The sequence below is a fragment of the Neofelis nebulosa genome, chromosome 2 (assembly GCF_028018385.1).
Source record: "Neofelis nebulosa isolate mNeoNeb1 chromosome 2, mNeoNeb1.pri, whole genome shotgun sequence".
Lineage (NCBI taxonomy): Eukaryota > Metazoa > Chordata > Mammalia > Carnivora > Felidae > Neofelis > Neofelis nebulosa.
In genome coordinates, this window is record NC_080783.1 from 122,249,905 (window position 1) to 122,271,048 (window position 21,144).

Here is a 21,144-nt window from a genome sequence, read left to right on the forward strand (position 1 = left end):
CCCCCCCCCCCCCCCCCCCCCCGCCCCGGGGCCACAGCCACAGTTGACCGCAGGACCACCCAGAAAGAACCCCTGGGATGAGGTCTAGGGTGTCTTCCCCGCCGTATCCCCCCAGCTTGTGATGATCTTTTCAAACCCTGCTAGTAGTCCTGTCTTTTTCCCATGTGCCGACAACTGGATACCCACACGGAAAACAAGCCTTTGAATTAAGCAGCAGTGGCTGGACTATTGAGACCAATCTGACTGCATCCAGTCTCCACTCCCAGGCAGCTTTGCTCATTCCCTTCCCCCCGGGGCCTCAGGCGAATCGGCCTCACTCATATCTGTGGCGGGACTCAGAAATGGCCACGACCCCCACCACTACACAGGCTGAAATGACTGCGGTGGGTGAGGGTAAAAGGGAGCCACCGTCTGATGTCTGGTGACCGGCAGTGGGCTGGGAGAACCAGGCCGGAAACTCCACAGGTCAGTCATTGTTGCAACGGAGGCTACTTTGGTCTTGTGACTGGTAGACACATGCATGTATTTTTTTTTTAAAGAACAGTCTAGGACCAAGACAGACAACTGTGGTTGATAGTGTCTGGAGAAAAAGAACAACTATTGTGTTCGGGTTATCATATGATAGCTGGCAAAGAAAAAGGGCTTTGTTCTATGATTGGTTTCTCTAGTCAATTAAACCTTTAATATCTGCCATGAGGTCCCTGCTGCTTAAGTTAGAAAGACTTCATATCTGTTTCTGAGCCACATGCCTGCTTACTTAATTTAAGGTTCTGTCTCTTTCCCTTCCTTCCTTCCTTCCTCTCTCTTTCTTCTTTTCTTTTTTCGTTTCTTTTCTTTCCTTCCCTTTCCTCTTTCTTTCTTTCTCTCTCCTCTCTCATCCTTTTTCTTTCTTTCTTTCTTTCTTTCTTTCTTTCTTTCTTTCTTTTTTTCTTTCTTCCTTTTCCTTTCTCTCTCTCTCTTCACTCTCTCTCCCTTCTTTCTTTTTTCTTTTCTTTTCCATCTGCTCCTTCCTTCATTCCTTTCCTTTCCCAAGTATCCTTCTTTAGCTCATCCTCTCTTTCCCTGACTCTTTTCTTCCCTTTCTGCTCCTCTTCCATGGATAGGAAATTATAAGTGAGGAAAAGGAGGAGAAGATGAGGGGGTCACGGAAATGTTGTAGAAATAATAAGCGAAAGAAGCCTGTTGACATCCATGTATTATATTCTGCGCTGTGAACTTAAGGCATACGTGTGGCCTCTGACACACTGTCAGCTTCATCCAAAGCCTCAGGGGAGATGCTTTCCCTGATTAGGTCCCCAGGGCTCTAAGGTCAGTGCTGGGGTGGGACTCAGGGATCCCAGGGAGATGGGCAGTGGTGTTGAGGGCAGATGTCCCTTGCCAGGGCCTTTGTTGATGGAACTAGAGGGTGATCATTAACAAAGGCTCTCGGGTACAAGCGGAAATAAAAAACCTGCCCTCCTACTTGTTTGTATGAACCATCTATCCAAATGCAGCTTGGTGTCTGCTACACCGAGGACTAAATCGCCCAGAGGAAACTCATGAAATGCCCCCATCCCCTGGTTGCAGGAGCTTCCTGAAGCCTAGGGCCTCGGGGTCCACTCTGTGGGCTTGAAGCTATAAGACCGGGTATTCACTTAGCCTCGCCTTCATTCATTCCATAAAGTTTTAGTTCAATGCCTGCTGGCCACCAGGCACAGTGCGGGGAGTGGTGGATGCTGTTATGTGGGGCAGTCTCTGGCCTCAAGAAACTCCCTAGGTGAACATACACGTAAACAAATAACCTAAATCAGTGAAAAAGCACTACCTTGGAGGACTATCCTAAGCACAGAGCTTTCGTGGATGATTCACTCAATGCTGGGAGGAGGCAGGCAGGGGGAGGTGAGGAGGGGCACTTGGAAGAGAAGCTGGTGCTTCAGTTGCTCCCACAAGAAGGCTGGGAGTTTGCCAAGTTGATGGGTCGAGGAAGAAGACCAAGTGCACCTGGCTGAATAGCAGCGTATATATAAAGGCACGTCCAGAAAACCATGGGTAAAACCAGATTGTGGTGGGAAGGATCAAGAGCCTAGAAAAGCTGGAAGAAGGTCAAGGGCAGTGGGAGGCATGATTATAACCTATTCTAGGAGTTTGAATCTTTCATAAGCAATTGGCAGCCCCCGAAGGGTCACATCTATACTTTAGGGAGATATGCACTTTAGAATAATGGATGGGCAGCGGGTGAGACTATCACCTGGGACAGCAGGTGGGCAATGAGGACAATAGTCTAGAAGGAGGTGCTGAAGCCTGAGCTAGGGCAGAGGCCATGAACGCAGAAAGGAACAGACAACTTCAAAAGATGTTAAGGAGATAGATTTGGCAGCTCCTGTTACCAATTGGCCGTGGAAAGTGAGAAGTCTAAAATTAACCCAAAGGCTCTGGCTTCTATGATTGAGTGAAAAGTGGTGTCATTAACCGACATAGGAAATCGAAGAGGAAAAAATAGATTCGAGGGAAACATAACGAACGGAGGTTGGGGCATGTTCAGGCTAAGGTTTGGTGACATCAGGTAGAACATTTCAAAAAAAGCCGTTGGTGCTCTAGGTGTAAAGCAAGGAAGAACTGGGCTGAAAGTACCAGTAAGAGTTGTCTGCTGAGAGAGAAAGAGAGACCACGTGGGTGTCTGGGGGAGAATGGGGTCCGGTGAAGAGTATATTGAGGTGAGGAGCTCTTCTGGTTTGTCTTATCCCCTATATCCAATCCAACAGGAAGAGCGGTCAACTCTCCCTTCAACATACATCCTGAATCCACTTCTAACCACCTCCATCACCATCTACCCAGGCAAAGCCTCCATCATCTCTCACCTGAGCTATGCCACAATCTACTAATTGGTCTCCTTGCATCTATTTTTGCTTCCCTATCGACTATTTCCTATACACCAGCCACATTGGCCTTTTAAAAATGTAAACAGAGTCGGGGCACCTGGGTGGCTCGGTCGGTTAAGCGTCCGATTTCGGCTCAGGTCATGATCTCGCCGTCTGTGAGTTCGAGCCCCGCATCAGGCTCTGGGTTGACACCTCAGAAGCCTGGAGCCTGCTTCGGATTCTGTGTCTCCCCGTCTCTGCCCCTCCCTCACTCATGCTCTGTCTCTGTCTGTCTCTCAATAATAAATGGACATTAAAAAAAATATTTAAAAAAAATGTAAATAGTCATGCCACCTTAATCCTCTAGACCACACAATGGTTTCCCTTGATGCATGAAATAAAATCCAAATTCCCACAAGGCTCAAGATCTGGACTTTGCCATCTTTTCTGAACTCACCTTTCACCCCTCTCCCTTGCTCAGTCTGTTCCTGCCACAATGACTTTCTAGCTTTCAAACAGGCCAAGCTTGTTCCTGCCTCAGGGTCTTGGCACTTTCCTGGAATGCTCTTGTCCCAGATCTTTCTACAGTTTTGATTTCTCTGACAAAATTTTCAAGTTTGCCTTTAAAAATTTTTTTAAATGTTTATTTATTTATGAGAGAGAGAGAGAGAGAGAGAGAGACAGAGGAAGTGAGAGGGAGACAGAATGTGAGTGAGGGAGGGGCAGAGAGAGAGAGGGAGACACAGAATCTGAAGCAGGCTTCAGGCTCTGAGCGCTCAGCACAGAGCCCAACATAGACCTCGAACTCATGAACCACAAGCTCCTTACCCAAGCGGAAGCCGCTTAGCTGACTGAGCCACCCAGGCGCCCCATCAAGTTTGCATTCAAGTTTGTATTTCTTTGAACAGAGCAAGCACAGGTGCTCCATTGTCTGTGTCAGACAACTCTAATATCTCAAGATTTTGTGGACCTGTTTCAGTGTTCTGTGGTTTTTGCTGGCTCTCGCTCATATTGTCTTATTTCCTAGTTACCTCCCGCTGTATGCCGGAAATTTCATTTTGGAATAATTTGAGGCCTAGGGGGGTCGGAGTTTTCTCCTGAGAGGATTTCCATTTACTTCTGGAAGCCACCCAGTGCTACTCCCAGTCTGGATCCACTTTAAGCTAAGTTCTAGACAAGGGCTATAGATAGATAGAGTCCAGGGGACCTGAAGCCAGGTTGCCTGTCTGAGTAAGAGCTGATTCCAGTTCCCGGTTACCCTAAGGACACGGCTCTTAGAGGATCCCAGCTTCAGGTTCAGAAGCCCCACCTTCTTCCTGGTCTCTGATGTATGTCTCCTCACCATGGGAGGCCATCAGAAGCTGGGCTCAGTTTTACAGATATTTATTACATATCCATAGATGTCCGCAGGGCAACAGTGGCTCTGAGGGATGGTCTTCCTTTTCTCCTAGCTTCTGCCCAATAACTCCTCACCGCTTTAGTAACGACTTTGGGCATTATTTACATTTTGTCCGGGTATGGTAGTCGCCAGCGGGAACATTGGTCCAAATCTCCTGGTCCGATGTTACCAAAATGAAGCATGTCCTGCTTGTGTCATTTCTTCCATGATTTGATTCCTCATGCAGATCTGTGTGCCAATATCATTTCTTCAGAGAAGCCTTTTATGCCTGTTCCATCGAAAAGAGCCACCCCTATCCTTGCATTCTCTGCTTTATTTTTCTCCATGACATTTAATCACCATCTGCTATTTGGTCGTATGTTTATTTGCTTACTTGTTTACTGCCTGTCTCCCCAGCTAGAATTTATTTACTCATTCGTGCATCGAATATTTACCACGCGCATCCCATGTGCTAGGCATTATTCTAGGCATTGGGCGAACCCTAGAGAACAGGGCCGATCCGATACCAGCCCGCAAGGAGCTTACGTTCCCATGAGGAAGACAGACAATGTAACAGGAAAATAAATATAGAATATAAACTCCATGAGGAAAGGAAGCGTGCCTGCTCTCTTCAACGCCGTGGGGTGTAGATCATTGCTTTAGGTTGACTGAATATTTGTGATTAAAAAAAAAAAAAAAGGAAAACAATCCTTGTTCCAGCGTTATTTTTCTGTATTATTTAATCCCTCGTGTATTGCTGGTTTACTGCTTGTTTTCTCTTCACTATGTATCATTTTAAGCATGTGAAGGGTTAAAAAGACTGTGTGTCAGACCGGAAATAGAATCATCATTTACTATATTACTGTTATGGGGAAATATGTTCTGAGTTCCAAATAATTAACTTCCAAGTGAACTTTGGGAAACTGTCAGCTGGGCTCATATATATTTGGGTGAGATTTGCCAATGTCTTTGCACTCTTTTATAGAAAGAGGCAATCCGCCAGCCAGATCAGGCTAGACAGCCCTGGCGATGAGTAGGGTAACAGATGTCTCAGAAAGAGTGCCCTCACATCCAGAAGGCTCTCTTCTGCTCTCGGCTCATGGTTGTTTGGATTCTTAGAAATCTCAGATCTGCGGTGACACACCTTCCCCTGTGCAAGGACAGAAGCTCTGTGATCAAACTAACATTTTTTTTTTTTCCCACCAGAGGGCCCAGGCTAAATTCTTAAGAGTCCTCCACTGGGGCAACAGCATGGCTGGTAGCCAATCCTGGCAGCCAGCCCCACCGCCCTGGGACACCGAGAGCGAGCGAGTGATGGGGGGGTCAGCCCATCTAGCTCAGAGAAGTCACTCCAACATGACAGCATCATGGCATTCAGCCTGGGCTCAAAATCTTTGCCTACACACATGCTCAGGGTTGTTCCGTTCTTTAGTCACGGGAGAGAGCCCGTGGAGGCAAAGCACAGGTGGTGAGCCAGGGCTGAATAGAGGAAGAATCAACTCTAAGGCTGTCGTCAAAAAACAAAACAAAACAAAACAGGATTTGTTGGGATTTTGGAAGAGAAAATGGAGAGCAACAAAATGCTCAAGGTTTGGTCTGGGAAGGATGGGGAGCCTCTGGAGCATGGTCAGGATTAAGTTCAGAAGGGCATATTGGTGGGAAAGGGGGGGCTCTTCTCATTCTTTTAAAGGGGGTGACAGACTGTGCCGTTGAGGGACCTATCAGGCAAGAGCAGAAATGGACTCAGACATAAGAGATGGGATCATGAATGTGTGAAAATCCATCCCACGATTTTGAACTGGAAGAGCCCTGAAAAGTCATCTAACAGGGGAGGTGAGGCAGCAGCCTGCACCCACGTTGTCGTGAGTCTCTGTGTCTCAACCCCAGGGGTTCCAAGGAAGAGCGGGAGGGAGAACCAGGAGGATGGGGAGAAATATTTTTAATCAAGCCATCTAGTCCAGTCTCACACCAATGTTCAGAAACCAAATCTTCCAGATAGGGTGTGGGAATCTGTACTTTGAATACTTCTGGAGTAATTTGTGCTTAGCCACTTTGGGACCTTCTGATTAGTCTAACCAACCTCACTTTGTACAACAAGAAACTTGGGTCCAGAGGAGTCAGAAGACACCATGAGCAGCAGAGCCAAGAGTGAAACCTAGGATTTCTGGCTCCTAGTTCCTTGCTTCTTCTTCTTTTTTTAATGTTTATTTATTTTTGAGAGAGAGAGAGAGAGAGAGAGAGAGAGAGACAGAGTGCAAGTGGGGGAGGGGCATAGAGAGGGAGACACAGAATCTGAAGCAGGCTCCAGGCTCTGAGCTGTCAGCACAGAGCCCGACACGGGCGGGGCTCGAACTCACAAACCGAGAGATCATGACCTGAGCCGAAGTCGGCCGCTTAACTGATTGAGCCACCCAGGCGCCCCGGTTCCTTTCTTCTTATACTATGTGAAGTTCATATTCAGCCAAAATAATAGCCAGTAAGCATTCAGAAGTAGCACCAGGCATTTTGCTAAGTTCTTACAGGAAGAAATGATACGGGCAAAATGCCTACATCAGCTCATTTAATCCTTGCAAGCTCCCTCCGAGGGCACATGCTATTGTTTTCCCCTTTCATAAACAAGGAACCGAGGCGAGCGGTGGAGTAACTTGACCAGAGTTAAGTGTTGTGTCAGTAGCTCAGATCTGGCATCCTTCTCCAGTGTCACCGTTCTGGCAGCCCCGAGAAGCGGCGAGCACAACTCTGCGACTTTGTGGAGGAGGGAGAGTGTTAGCTCAGTAGACTCTTCCCTCCCCCCAGGGATACCCCGGTCTTCAGAGTTTCATGGGGGCAAATCCAGACCCTTCCAGGCAAATCCAGACCCTTCCACGGGGGCAAATCCAGACCCTTCACTGACACCATATGGCACACCTAGGTTCTGAGCACCACGTGTGGGGAAAGCCTTAGGGGTCTATTCTGCTCCCTTGCTACCTTGATCTCAAGATACAATAATCAACTCTCTCTTTCTTTATATATATATATATATATATATATATATATATATATGTATAGATATTTAAGACAGATGGTATCCCGTGTAAGCTCTTTTCCTAGTCTTCAGCTCTGGGGATCCTCGCCCATGTAGGAGGGTAATCACCAAGAAGAAAGCTTGCTATCAAGAGAATTGTTTAGCGGCACTTTTAGCTCTGACTTTGCTGTTTTGTTGGGTAAGGCGGCTTTGCTCTTTCCATTTGGCATTTTGAGTGCATTAAGAGCAATTAACACCAGTACTTGTGAGCACGAAGTGTCAGGCTATCTTTAGGCAAAATGCCTTGCCCTCAACTTTTTTTCAGTTGACAAAAGAGAAGTCGGCTAATGCCTTTTTTTCCCTCTAATTTAAAAAAAAACACATAACTTGATGTCACTTGTGGTTTTATATTAGCCTTTTGATGACAGCTATAGTGGGTCCAGAGCCCTCAAACTGATAGAAGCACTTGACCGTATCTTCTCTGCAAATTCTGTGTTGTTGTTTCCCCCTCCAGTGTTTATTTTTAAACACTAGCTTCCAGTGGATACAATTAGGAGAAATTCCAGGAAAACCTGGGTCTCCTTCTGGTTCTCCTGCTTTTCTTGAAGAGTCAGAAAATCAGGCAACGCTGGACCTTTGGTCCTGACTGCCACCCTTTCAGTCTGGCTTCTGCAGGCTTCTGAACTGAACTCCCTGGGGGAGAAGATTAAGGAGTCATGCAAAATGTCCGAAAGATCCACTTGATTCCGGGCCAATTCAGGAGAGGTTTCGACATTCCAGTGTAAGTTGTTTTGAAGCAAGCTGCTAATGTTCAGCCTGGGCACCAGCCCCACTTGCTGACTGGGGACTTCTCTCCCTCACTCTCCTTTGATGCTTTTCCTTCCCTTTGGACTCTCTCTGTCTGCGGCATTTGGGTGGCTCAGCTAGTTGAGGGTCTCTTGATTTCAGCTCAGGGCTTAATCTCATGGTTCCTGAGATAGAGCCCCGAGTGAGGCTCTGTACTGATAACGGAGATCCTGCTTGAGATTCTCTCTCTCTGCCCCTCCCCTGCGTGCACTCTTTCTCTCTGAAAATAAGTAAACCTAAAAAAAAAAGAAAAAGAAAAAGAAAAAAAAGACTCTTTCTTTGTCTGTAGATGGTTTCCTGATCAGCACTTCTTTTAATGGTTTCTACGTCTGGAGGGCATAGACGTTTTTTCACTGCACAGGTGTGCCTCGGAGATATTACACGTTAGGTTCCAGACCACTGTGCCAAAAAGTGACTCAAATGGAATGTTTTGGTTTCCCCGTGCGTATAAAAGTTATATTTGCACTCTACTGTTGTCTATTAAGCATGCAATTGCATGATGTCTAAAAAATAATGGACTTACCTTAATTAAAAAATACTTTACTGCTGAAAAATGCTAACCGTCATCCGAGCTTTGAAAGCCAATCATCAGCACTAATCACAGCTCGTTATAACCAATAGAATAAAAATGAAAAAGTTTGAAATATCGTGAGAATTACCAGGATGTGACACAGAGACACCAAGTAAATAAATGCTGTTGGTGAAATGGCGCCGATAGATTTGCTCCAAGCAGGGTTACCACAGACCTTCATTTTGTAAAAAAAATGCAGTGTCTGCGGAACGCAATGAAGTAAAACGCAATAAAATGAGGTACGCCTCTACTCTACTCTCCCTGCCCTGTAGTTAGCACGGCCCTTTGAATATCTTAGATGGCCCATCGGTGTGGAAATTAGACAGATACTCCACATGGAACCAGCCATAACATACCTGGTGTAGTGATGGAAGTCAAGGATTGACAGACCATCCAAAAAAGACGCAAGGGGTCTAGGTGGTAGGAGGTGGGGGTAGATCGAGGAGGAAAGGACAAGAAGGGATAATTGAGTACAGGGTTCAAGGACAGAGGAAGTGGCTCAGGGGACTGAATGCTTAGGAAGTGTGGTTTTGGAGAAGGGGTAGGGCACTTTGGTGGGGTCAGAGACCAGCACAGGCTGAGGTAGATCGTGCAGATCCCTTGACGCTCCTCTTTCTTTCCCCCTTCATATCCAAGTCTCCAGAACATCCCACTGAATGTATTTTCAAAATGCTTCCAGACTCCACCCCTATCTCACCACCCGTATCATTACCACCCTAGTCCTGGCCACGGTCTTCTCTCACCTGCACAACTACAAGAGCCTCCTTTCCAGTGGAGGCTCTTGTAAACAGAGGGACCCAAACTGCCCGCTGGCCCGTAAGGTCCTACAGGATTTGGCTCAGAGCTCTCTTCTTCCAGAAATTTCCAAAGCTCACTCACTCCTTCTAATCAAGTATCTGGCCTTCCCTGGTCACCCACCTAGAACAGAATCCTCCTCCCCACACCACACACACACACACACACACACACACACACACACGTGATTACCTTCTTCGGCTTTTCCTAAGAACACATGTCATGTTATGTTATATATTTATTTGTTTCATTGTTTGTGTTTCCCACCAGAGTGTGAGTGCCACAAGAGCAGAGACTTTCTTGGCACATAGTATATGCTCAATTAATAAATGAAAGAGTCTAGCAGATAAGGAGAAGCGAGAGTTGCCAGAGTCAGGGTTGTCTTGAGGGAAAGAGGTAATATTGAACACACAAGAGGAGATCTTCCATATAACACTTGGCACATGTGATTAATATTCAATTCAATTCAATTCAATTCAATTCAATTCAATTCAATCCAAGTATTTATAGTGCAATTACTACATGCAGACCACAATGCCAAGAGTTGTTTGGGATAAAGGATAATTAAAGTGCAGTCCTGCCTGCAAGAAGTTTATAGTCTAGGGAGAGAGTTGAGGGCAAATAAGACCCCTTAGTTACTTTTTCACACCCCCAATAGCATGTTCTTCACTGCCTTACACACTGGGGGGAGGGGGTAACTAACTTTTTTTTTTTTAATCAGTGGGTTACAGTGTATTCCTTCACAAAACCCCTTCATTATCATACAGTCCAATAGGGTGAAAAACATCTTCCAAACCTCTTCTGAGTTCTGAACTCCACTCTCCACACCCCCAGTTGTTTTTTGGACATCTTCACTTCTTGCATGACTCTTTGGCATTTCAAACTCAGTACATCCAGTCTTATGTACCTTGATCTCTGTTCTTGAGGCCAAGCTGGTTATTCTGCCCCATTCCTCCTGGCATTCAGCCTGGCATTCCATAGGGCCTACCTCCTGACATCAAGGGGACCTGCTCATTCCTCTCCCTCCCTGTTGCTACTTCTGGGGTCCTGGTCACCATCATCTCTTGTCTGGATTTTCATCAATACCCACTAACCTCATGTAGAAGTCCTCTCCCAGCCACCCTTCATGCCTGGGCCAGAGTGGTTTTTCTAAATTTTTAAAAAATGTTTATTTTTGAGAGAGAGAGAGAGACAGAGAGACAGAGAGAGAGGGAGACACAGAATCCAAAGCAGGCTCTAGGCTCCAAGCTGTCAGCACAGAACCTGATGTGGGACTCGAACTCACCAGCCGTGAGATCATGACCTGAGCAGAAGTCGGATGCTTAATAGACTGAACCACCCAGGTGCCCCAGAGTGGTCTTTCTAAAATGTACATCTAACAACAGTACTGCCTTGCTCCGAACCTTCAGGGGCTCACCATGGCCCTGGGCTAAAGTTCAAATCTTTTAACGCATCATACACAGCCCTCCAGGTTCTGGCCCCGGATTTCATCTCTGCAGTTCCTTGCCACTTTCTAACAGCCTAGTTTGTGCCTAACAGAGATTTCTGGTCCTCTAACCGAACTACTCCGTCTTCCGTCTAGTCTTAGAGGATACTGATTCAGGGTCTGGACTCAGTGACTCCTCCCCTGCCCCCTTCCTTTATGCCTCCTCTGCTCTTTTGGATTCTACCTCCATTTTCACTTCCTCCGAGAAGCCTTCCTGACACCTGACCTGGTCTGACCAAATTCCCTCCTCTTGATGTCCCAACCCCCCAACACAGGGTCAGGTCCTGGCTCATGCTTCCTCAACACTCTGTTCTTCTCTTGCCATACCTGTTTTATTGTCTCCCCACCAGATCAAGCTCCAGGAGGGCAGGACTGTCTTATTTGACCTCGGTTGCCTTTTGACCGTTTTTACCCAGCACGCGTGTGTGTTCATTAAGTATTGAATGGATGAAAATGCACTCGTTTGATAGGGCTGTGCCTCATAAAATAATTATATCTTGCATTTACTGAGTGCTTAAGACGGGGCAGGCTCCACTCTAAGTGTTCTTACAAGTGTACCGTGGACATTTCACAGAACCCTATTCAGTAGGGAAGGGCTATTTCCCCATGTAACAGCAGACGGAGAAACTAAGGCACAGAGAAGTTAAGTAACTCGACCAAAGTCAGCAGCGAGGATGTGGGAGAACCGGGGTTAGAACCCGGGCTGTGCCGAGTTCAGTTCGGCCACCACTTCCAGGAAGTTCTGCCATTGAATAAAGCACAATATGGGCCTCCACCGCAAGCACAGATTCAAGACTCCTGACAAGGGCTTTGTTTTTGTTTCCCGGAGAGAGGACGTGCTCGCTAGACGCCCGCTTCAAGGCTCGCGGGTCCTTTGCGGGGCTTTGGGAAGGGCCTGTGCTTCCCGCCGGCGGCCCGGCAACCTGCGTGTGAACCGCCGATGAACTTTGGGAGCTGCCCGGCTCACACACGCCCCCTGTGCCCAGCCCTGGGGTGCCCCCCGCCCCCCTCCCCGGGCAGGTGCGCCTGGGCGGGAGCACCAGCCCACGAGCGCCCCGCCAGGCCCCAGGCCAGCCCCTTCTCCGCGGGCGGGGGAAGGGGCGGGCCCGGGGGCGGCGCCTCTTGCCCAAGCCCCCGCCCCCGCCCCGCGCGCGGCTCGCCCGGGTGCTGCGGGCCGGGCCGGGGGGCGGGGATTCGGGAGGGGCCGGAGCGCGGCTGCCGGTGCGGCTGCGGGGGGAGAGGGAGGAGGCGGCGCGTCCCCAGAGGCGTGCGCCCGGACCGCCGGCCGCCGGACGGACGCGCGGAGGGAGAGGGCCGGGGGCGAGGTCAGTATCCGGTGGGGGCGCGGGCTGCGCGCGAAGGGGCGGCGGCGCGGGCAGCCGGGAGCCCGGGGCAGGGGGCGGGGAGGGCGGTGGCGGGCGCGGGGCCGGCTCCGCTCCGGGGTCGGGCCCCAGACCCTCCCCTGGCCTGGCCACGAGCGCGCCCCGGCAGCGGAAAGCGCAGCCCCCCGCTCGCTTCGCCCTCCGTCTCTTTTCTTTCCAACCAGCGAAAAATAAACAGCCGGGAAGGTAAAACAATAGCGGGGCCACCTGGGACGCGGCGCGCGCGGAGCTCCCACGTTTGGGGCGGGGGCCGGAGGTGGAAGCAGGAGTGGCGGCCCCACGTCGAGCCCCCTCCCGAGGTGCCCCGCGGAGGGTGGGGCTCCCGGCGGCGCCGGGCTCGGCGGGAGGCGAAGGGAGTGCCCTGGAGTGAGCCGTGTGGGCAAAGTATTGCAGGAACCAGCAGGCTTCCCGCAATTGCCTGGCTCCGGGCGGGGAAACTGAGGCGGGGGCCAGTGGAGCGACTTGCCCAAGGTCAGAATGCACTGGTGGACGGTCCTGGTCCAGGAATGGGACCCGGGCGTCCGGAGCAGCCCGGCGCTCGGCCCCTCTCGGTTTTGCGGCGCTTGTGTGCGCCTTGGCTACATCTGTCTTGTGTTTCTTTCAGAAATCGGCTGGCATTGTGGGACCGGCTTCGCTTCGGGGCCGCCGAACGCCAACTTGCTTGGTTTGTTCTGGGAAGGTCTGGGGCAGGTGGCGGCCCCGTGACCTACCGTCATGGATGGAGATGGACTTTTGGATGAAGAAACCCAAACAGTCCGTGCTGTTCCCGGGCGATTTAGCTGTCAAAGGTTTTGACAAAACCTACCGTCTTCCCTTTGGGGAATCCGAATGAGGGAGCTTACAGACACCTTCACTGGGAAGCCAAGGACATTCCTGTATAATCAGCGGATGAAAGGATTTTCTCAGACTCTTTTTTCCCTTTTCCTCGAGGATTAGTTCACTGCAATCTACAATTCCAGTGGAAACCGCTAAGGCACAGGATGTGACAGAAGCCTAGAGGGCCTTCAGAATTGTTCTGGACCCTTCCTTTAGCATAGGGTAGTTTAACACAAGCCACTGGCTGCCCTTCCCCCCTGCCCCCCATCTTGCCGATGATCTCTTCTCTTTAACCTCTTCTCATTTTTTGAGTTAAGTTCTGTTTCCAAAACTGCCCTCTGGAGCTATAAGTGGATTGCCAGAAATGAGAGATTAAGTGCGGAGAGAAGAGGAAGCGTCCTGTGTGGTGTCTCTTCTCCGCTGCCGACATGAAGTGCTTTTTTCCAGTGCTCAGTTGTCTGGCTGTGCTGGGTAAGTGTCTCCGCTTATCAGTGCGATTGATGTGAAAGTTTAACCTGCCGTTGGTTCCTGTAATTCCTTGTGGTTCTTTCCCATCAACACTTGGCTTTGGGGGACACCACGATGCAGCCGGTGTGTGTCACAGGTCGGAATAGGAACCAGGAGGAATGATGGGATGTTGCCGGTTGTCTTTAAGAAGGAACATCTGCTGTCCTTGAAGTGTCTGTCCCGGGCCCTGTGATGAGATTGCCCCCATCTGCCAGTTGGTGGTTTAGGGACTCCGTGTGGCTCGTGGGTTGGCTTCTTGTAGTGTCATAAACTTCAGTGTCTTCCCTTCTGTGTTGGTCCACATCAGTTCCTAATTTGGAGTGGGCACGTTATTCTTACTGTGGGGAAAGTTGGTTTGGTGGTAAAGATGTTTTTGTTTGTGTGTTTGTTTGTTTTTTGGGTTTTTGGGGGGCTTTTTTGGAGGAGGAAGTAGGCATGAGTGGAGTAGGGTGGTGAAGGGATGCGTTGCCCTGCCCAAGCGGTCTGGAGACTAAATGTGTGGGGGTACCTGTCTTATGTCCCCTCAGCAAGAAGCCTCAGACCGTAGTTCTGGCAGGAAGAGAGACCCGAGGAGTGGAAAACTGCTTGGGAGGGGGTGTGTTCGGATTGGTGGGGGGGGGGGGGGGCGCGCTGCAGAAGGCCACAACGCCTAGAGCAGGATGACGAACTGTGGCCCTGAGAGGCGAACCCTTGTCACCTCTCTTGGGGATTCCCTCCTCATTGCAGAGGTCCCCCCTCCTTTGCCCATGCTCTCCATGCCGATTAGCACCATCTTAAGTGTGGTATTAGAGGGACACATCTAGGGTCTAGGATAAACTCCCACGCCGGGATTTCACGCATCCTCCGTCTATCTCCTCAGACCTCACACACGAGCACACCTTCTGATCTCTCTGTATGGTTCTGTCCCTTGTGTTTGGAAGAGGGCATCACACCTGCCTCTGGTGTTTGCATCTCCAAATCTAGATATTTTGCATTTACGGAGTTTATGCCTGAGCTGCCGGCAGTGGAGATAGCTCTCATGCATTGTCTCTACCCATGCAAGAGTTCACAGTTGGGCGGAAAGAACGGATTTTGGAGTTAGAGAACCTGATTAGAATCTCAGTCTCATCACGATTGCCATGTGAATCTCTGTAAAATGGGATGATACTGCCAAGGCCTGTCTTGCCAGTTCAAGGCTATAAGGTGTCCTAAATATCTCGGCTGCTTTGAAACACGTCTGGAACACCTAATAAATGTTCAGTTGGTGGTTCTCAAACTTAGGCACATGTTGGAATCACTGGGGGAGCTTTTTTTTTTTTAATTTTTTTTTTTTTTTTTTTTAGCATTTATTTATTTTTGAGACAGAGGGAGACAGAGCATGAACAGGGGAGGGGCAGAGAGAGAGGGAGACACAGAATCTGAAACAGGCTCCAGGCTCTGAGCTGTCAGCACAGAGCCCGACGCAGGGCTCGAACTCACGGACCGTGAGATCATGACCTGAGCCGAAGTCGGACGCTTAACCAACCAAGCCACCCAGGCGCCCCTGGGGGAGCTTTTTGAAAATTTCGATGTCCAGCTCTCTGCTCCCCTAGGTAATTCCAAGCGAAAGAAGCAGTGTGTGAGTTCATTAGAGCCAGCCCTCCCCGCCCTAGCACACACACAGACGCCGGTCTGTTGGCAATTTAGTCAGTGTTCTGCCCCGGTGTGGGTTAGGATCCAGTGTCCCGTGTCTCCTGTCTGTTCAGGCAGAGTTAAGGCAGGTAGCTCTGGGTTCGCCAGTGCTAAATAGCCTAGTGGTATTTGTTATACTGTATTTGTCATTCACTTAGTGTCTGGGTTTAAATCAGTAATTAGTGATTCATGTGGATTCACGAGGACAAACAAGGAAAGCCCTGCGGGGTTGGATGGCTAAGGTGGGAAAGAAGGTTGGGTGGAAGGGTGGGACCGGGGCTGGAGGAGGAACCGCCAAAGGCAAAACAGGGAACTGTGACTTTTGTGCCTTTTGTTTCTCCCTGCTGCTCTAGAAATGTGTGGCCTCCTGCGGGTCCCCCCTCCCCCCTGCTGTTTGCCCTCTGGGCGACTCTGGAGTGGAGTTTGGGCACACTGTTATCTTCCCTCCACTCCCAGCTTCGTGTATAAACAGGTGTCGTGGGCCAGGAAATGAATGTCAAGGTGGCCTTGAAGGGGAGCAATGGCAGATGACCAGACGTGGGTGAGGGTGGGAAGGTTTCGTGCCTGGTGTTTTTGCACACACCCCTCCGGTGGAGTCTCATCTTCTCCCCTTCCCCAGTGACTCTCAGCATGGCCAGGAGGGGGTCTTGCTACTCCACTGCTGTTAACCTTGGAGAGCAGGAGGTGTTGGGAGGGAACAGAACCCAGGTTGGGGGTCGTACTTCCCGCTTGGCTTGCGGTCTGGTGTGGGCTGATTCATGCGTCAGCATTCTTGCTGTGTAACGTAAATTAATGTGTAATTTCAAAGAGCAAAGAATCCTGAGGTTTTATGCTCCTGTGGGTCACACACACCTGGAATATAATTTTGTTTGTAAAAAGTAGGATAAGGCTGAGTCCTCTGGCACTGACATGGGTGCCGCCAGCCTCCAGAAATGGCACTTCGAGGCAGAACACCCTATGACAGTACGTGAGGGTGCGGACAGGACCATCTCTCACCTGCCTGCAACTCCCTCCACATCGTTAGGCCTGTGCTTTCTGCGCCCTTCCTCTGCCAGTGTCTGGGATTTGGATCAGCTTCCTCCTCTTCTGCCTGTCTGGGTGCTGAGTCCTGCCCTTGTCTTTGTCCTGCTGAAGCCACATGCGTACTGCTTCCTGCCTCCTTGACCACTGTGTCTTGTTTCTTTCTCTGGTAGCTCGGGGTGCCCCACCCAACTTGGGAGCCATTGGCTGCCACGGCCACCCTCGTTCCAATTCCAAAGCCATCTTATGCCGGGGCCTGGTTGAGCCATGAGGATAGTAAAGTCACCAGTGCTGATGGGTGGAGACAGGGGCAGAAGATGAGGGGAGAGAGTAGGAGCATGCATGTGGAAAGGAGGGAATGAGGCTGTGGCTGTGCCTGGCAGCAGCCTGCATGAGTGACAGTGACATGGAAAGATGACAGCCACGTGGGAGAGACCGAAAAGGATTTGTGTTTGCAATAACAGGAAGGGGACAATCAGGAAAGATGAATATAAGCTTCAGGCACATGAAGCAGATTTCGGCTTTGCATAACCATGAGTAGTGATGCCCTCCTAGACCAATGCTGATGTTGCAAACAAGATGAAAGAGCTTTAAAAGTAGTTAGTTAGCAAGGAGAAATGTAGGAGCTTGGAACATCTCTGGATCAACACAGGAGAGTCCGTGGCTGGCTAGTGGCCATATGGGTTCTCCTTCAGTGGGAGAGAATTTCATTGTAGAGTTTGGGCAGCCTCTCCCTTGAATACGAGGGGACTGAGGCAGTGATCACCTACCTCCCAGTCAGTTAGGGAAGGCTTCTTCGGGTAGAGGCCAGAGGGTTCTTCCGAAAGAGATCGAAAGGTACTTTGATGTTCTGATGAGTGTGAGCTCTGGGGCAGGACTCGTGATCAAAGGCAGAAGGGAGAAGCGAGGCAGTGTGGGGCAGTAGGGGGAAGAGCTCTGACGATGGTGATTTATGGATGAACAAACAACGTCCCACCAGCTGTCCCAGAGGTGGTGCACTTCCCTTTCCTGGGGACCATTTAACAAGGGTGCTGGGGAGGGGAATTCTTTTTGGGGGGGCGGGGAGGGGCAGAGAGAGAGGGGGACAGGGGATCTGAAGCGGGCTGTGAGCTGACAGATGACAGCAGCCAGCTAGATGCAGGGCTCGAACTCACGAACTGTGAGATCGTGACCTGAGCTGAGGTCAGACACTCAACCGACTGAGTCACCCAGGCGCCCCACCGGAGAAGGGAATTGTTGTCAGGAGGACTAGACGGGCCAGGATGCCTTTCAGCTGTGTGAATTATCGAGCCACCTCTGTGCACCCAGGGCTGTGAAGATGTCCCGGTCTCCTGCATTTTGCATAGCAGCAGAACAGTACCGCCTCTCCTGGCTCTGGCCTTTGCTGTGAAGCAAGCCCTATCTTGTTAAGTCCTTAAAATAGCCTCGCTGGATAGATGTCTCACGTGGTCACCTTTTTGTAGGTGGAGATACTGAGGTCCAGGGAGTTTAAGGAACTTGCTTCAGTAGACTACTGTCCCCCAGTTCCATACGGTGCTCCACAGTGGTGTGGAGGCCCCTTCTGTCTTGTTCCATGTGCATGCCTCCATTCCCAAGGTCATGGCATGGTCCAAGAAGGCTGTGCTGGCCCTAGCCATCGGGGAGGAGGAGAAGGAATGGTGAAGGGCAAGACCTCCCAATTTAAGAACACTTCCTGAAAGTTGCACACGTCTCTTTTTCTGCTTCTGTCCCCATCGGCTAGAACTCGAGTACGTGATCGTATGTGACTGCCAGGTAGGCTGGGAAATACCATCCTTCATTCCGAGCGTACAGCTAAAAACAGGGTTGTGTTACTGCTGGGGAAGGAGAGAGCCAATTTTGGAGGGACGGCTATGGGCTGCCGGCAGGGTGGCAGAGCTAGTAAGCGGCAGCACGGGGTTTTGAAGCCAAGATCATTTGGTTCAAACCCTGTGCCCTTCCATGTCACCCGCTGCCCCTCTGTGAGTACCCAGGCCCAGCCCCTGGCCTCTAAGAAGCCTTATTGGGAGGGCCTGAGCCAGATGAGCCAAGAGTTGTTCCTCGGGAAGCAACATAAATCAGCATATGATTACGCAGGCAGTGTTGTGGTTTTAGCAATAGTACTGTTCTGCAGTGTTTATAGAATGCTCATGTGCCAGTCACCGTTCAGCCCTTCACAGAGCAAGCCCTTCTGTATTAAGGACCATCTCTGGCGTGTTCACTGCTGTAGCCCCAGAACTCGGCCTTCTGCGCGTACCGGCACAAAGTAGGCATTCAGTTGATTTTTTGGTTGAATAAATGGTTTCTGTGTCGGCTCCTTTGATCATGATAAGGAAACTCAAGGTTCAGGGAATTAAAATCATTTTGCTCAAAGGACAAGAGCTAGAGATTGGCTACAGGGCCTGTGCTTTTATACCACTCAACAGGGGTTCTTAACCTTTTTTGTATCCCTGGGTCCTTTGAGCGGTCTGGAAAAGCCTATGGACCCTTTCTTTGGGTAACACTTTGAAATTCATAAATAAAAATACATCAACTAACAGAGGAAATGAGTTCTATTGAAATACAGTCATCAAAACATTAAACAAATTTAGGATCATAGCAATACGCTTCTTAGGAGCACATTAAATAACTAGCTCAAACAGCAGTTCTAACAATTACCGTAATTATGGCACAGTGAAGAATGAAAACGGTGTGTTGAGGCATCTGTGTCAACTGTGAGGTGATCTGAAGGCATGTGTGACTTGCGTTGTGACAGAGTCACAGGTCCCGGAGACATCGCCATGGTGGTTGCCTACATTCGTAATCAAACAGCTCGCATTCACTTAGAGGTTAGCTGCAAATAAAGCTGTCATTTTTTTTTTTTTCTTCAAGTTCACATACCTCCTGACTTCCGTTCACGGACCCCTGTGAAGTTCAAAGTAAAGTTCAGGGTAGGCAGCGGTTGCTGGGAAGATGCCGTGTGAGAGGACTTTATTGGCTTTCAGAAACGGGCAGGGTTTCCACGCGGGGAGCGTTCTATTCCCAGTAGAGTCCTGATGGTGCTGAGGAGTCTGTGGTCATAATGGTGGTAGAGTGGCCCTTTAGGGTTCAGAGAAATGACTGTCAGGGGTCTTCAGGGTCCAGTTCCATCTCGGATGGTGAGGACACAGAGAACTGGCTTCGATTGTAATGCGTTTGGGATTTGGGCTTAGACTGAGCCCCTAGGGCCCAGGCAGACCACTTCGGCGGAGCCCCGACCTAGAAACTGAATGAAGTGGCTTCACTGCTGGCCTCCCGTGGTCCCCGGCCTTGTGCATCCTGTGTTATGGCTCCTTGATTAATATTTTGAGGTTCCTTTGGGAGCTCCTCATTTGCTATGATTGGACACCTGTTTCTTTGCGGCTTGGAAGTGAGCAGAGCTAACTCTTCGTGAAGGGTTGGTTTTTAATTTAAGGAAATTTAGGACACCTGTGTGTGAATGCCCCTTGATTTTCAAAGAAATGAGTGGTTGCGTCAAAATCAAGCTTACATTTGTAGAAAATCACATGTTGCCAAATTCCTTCATCAGGAATGCTTTATTAAGTGGCTAATTGTGGGCCACAGTGGTGGGGACTTAACAAAGACCATGGCAATGGACCTCCCTTAACTGGAACCTCCAATTAAGTGGGATTTTGTTTCTATTATTTTGAACTCCACTTTCCGAAAGGCCGAGTTCACAAGATGCGGTAGCGAGGATTTATTCTCGAAATCGGCTTCCAGGGCACCGTCAGTCCAGTCTCTACATCTTCCGCATCTATAATTATAGTAGCAGAAGAGAATGATGAGCCTCAGGGCACTGTAAGATCCTAAATCACAGATTAAATTATATTAACTCTACTCAGGCTGGAAAGTGGTCAGATGTATTTCAAAAGCCTTTATAACAGGCTTTATAATAACGAGAGTTGAAGCAAAGTTTCTGTCTAATCCTCTGTTAACCCTTTAATTAAATTCATCCAAATACCCTATTCCCTGTCATCCCAGTGACCCAGGCTTTGCTGAACGCCACCCTGTCCCTGTCTTCTAGGGGATGATCATCTAAGGCCAGCCGTAAAACAAATGGTAAATCACTTTGCAAATGGAGAGGAAGACATTGATAGTCTGTGCTCTCTGAGGATGGAAGACAGGTGTCCTTTGGGGAGGGAGGGGCCAGGCAAGTTTGTTCTTGTTTTCAGCTCAGCAGGAGTAGTGAGGAAACTCTGTCCAGGAGGGAGATTGAGGCTGGAGTAGCTTATGACTGGTCAGTCTGGAAAGGCTTTCTGGAAAAGCTGGAATGTTAGACATTTTTTTTTTTAAATATTTTTTTAACGTTTATTTATTTTTGAGACAGAGACAGAGCATGAACGGGGGAGGGGCAGAGAGAGGGAGACACAGAATCGGAAACAGGCTCCAGGCTCCGAGCCATCAGAGCCTGACGCGGGGCTCGAACTCACGGACCGCGAGATCGTGACCTGAGCTGAAGTCGGACGCCCAACGACTGAGCCACCCAGGCGCCCCAGACATTTCTTAAGTAATGGGAGAGCGAGGTCCTGGCAGAACTGTGGGGTGAAGGACACCCTGGGCACATCGGGCTGCTTTGAGAAGGCTTCTCAAGGGGTGGAGGAGCCTGAATGTCAGTGTGCTGGCTGGTAAGAATTGGAGCGGTCGGCATGAAGTGTGGATATTTGGGCCTGAGACAGAAGGAAGATACCAGAGAGCTGTAAGTGGGTACCTGGAGGACCACTGGCGAGAGAAAGCCGGAGGTGGGGGTCCAGGGGACCTGTTCCTGCACCAAGGGACGAGCTTTCGTGTACCCATCAAAAACCAGGGCAACGACATTCTGACAAAACTGTGAACTCAA

General features: G+C 49.6%; 1 protein-coding gene across 3 annotated transcripts in view; it reads left to right on the forward strand.

The window, feature by feature from the left end:
- The first annotated feature begins 12,109 nt into the window (after positions 1 to 12,109).
- The window catches only part of IGSF3 (immunoglobulin superfamily member 3), a 93,790-nt gene continuing 84,755 nt past the window's right edge, over positions 12,110 to 21,144 (forward strand). The window contains exons 1-2 of one of the 3 annotated variants that reach the window (XM_058716080.1): positions 12,110 to 12,242; positions 12,904 to 13,586. In XM_058716080.1, coding sequence (XP_058572063.1) covers positions 13,544 to 13,586 — 43 coding nt within the window. In that variant the 5' untranslated portion in view covers positions 12,110 to 12,242; positions 12,904 to 13,543. Of the gene's footprint in view, positions 12,243 to 12,328; positions 12,486 to 12,630; positions 12,771 to 12,903; positions 13,587 to 21,144 lie in introns of those variants that run through there. The other 2 variants (XM_058716081.1, XM_058716082.1) reach the window with 2 other exon arrangements.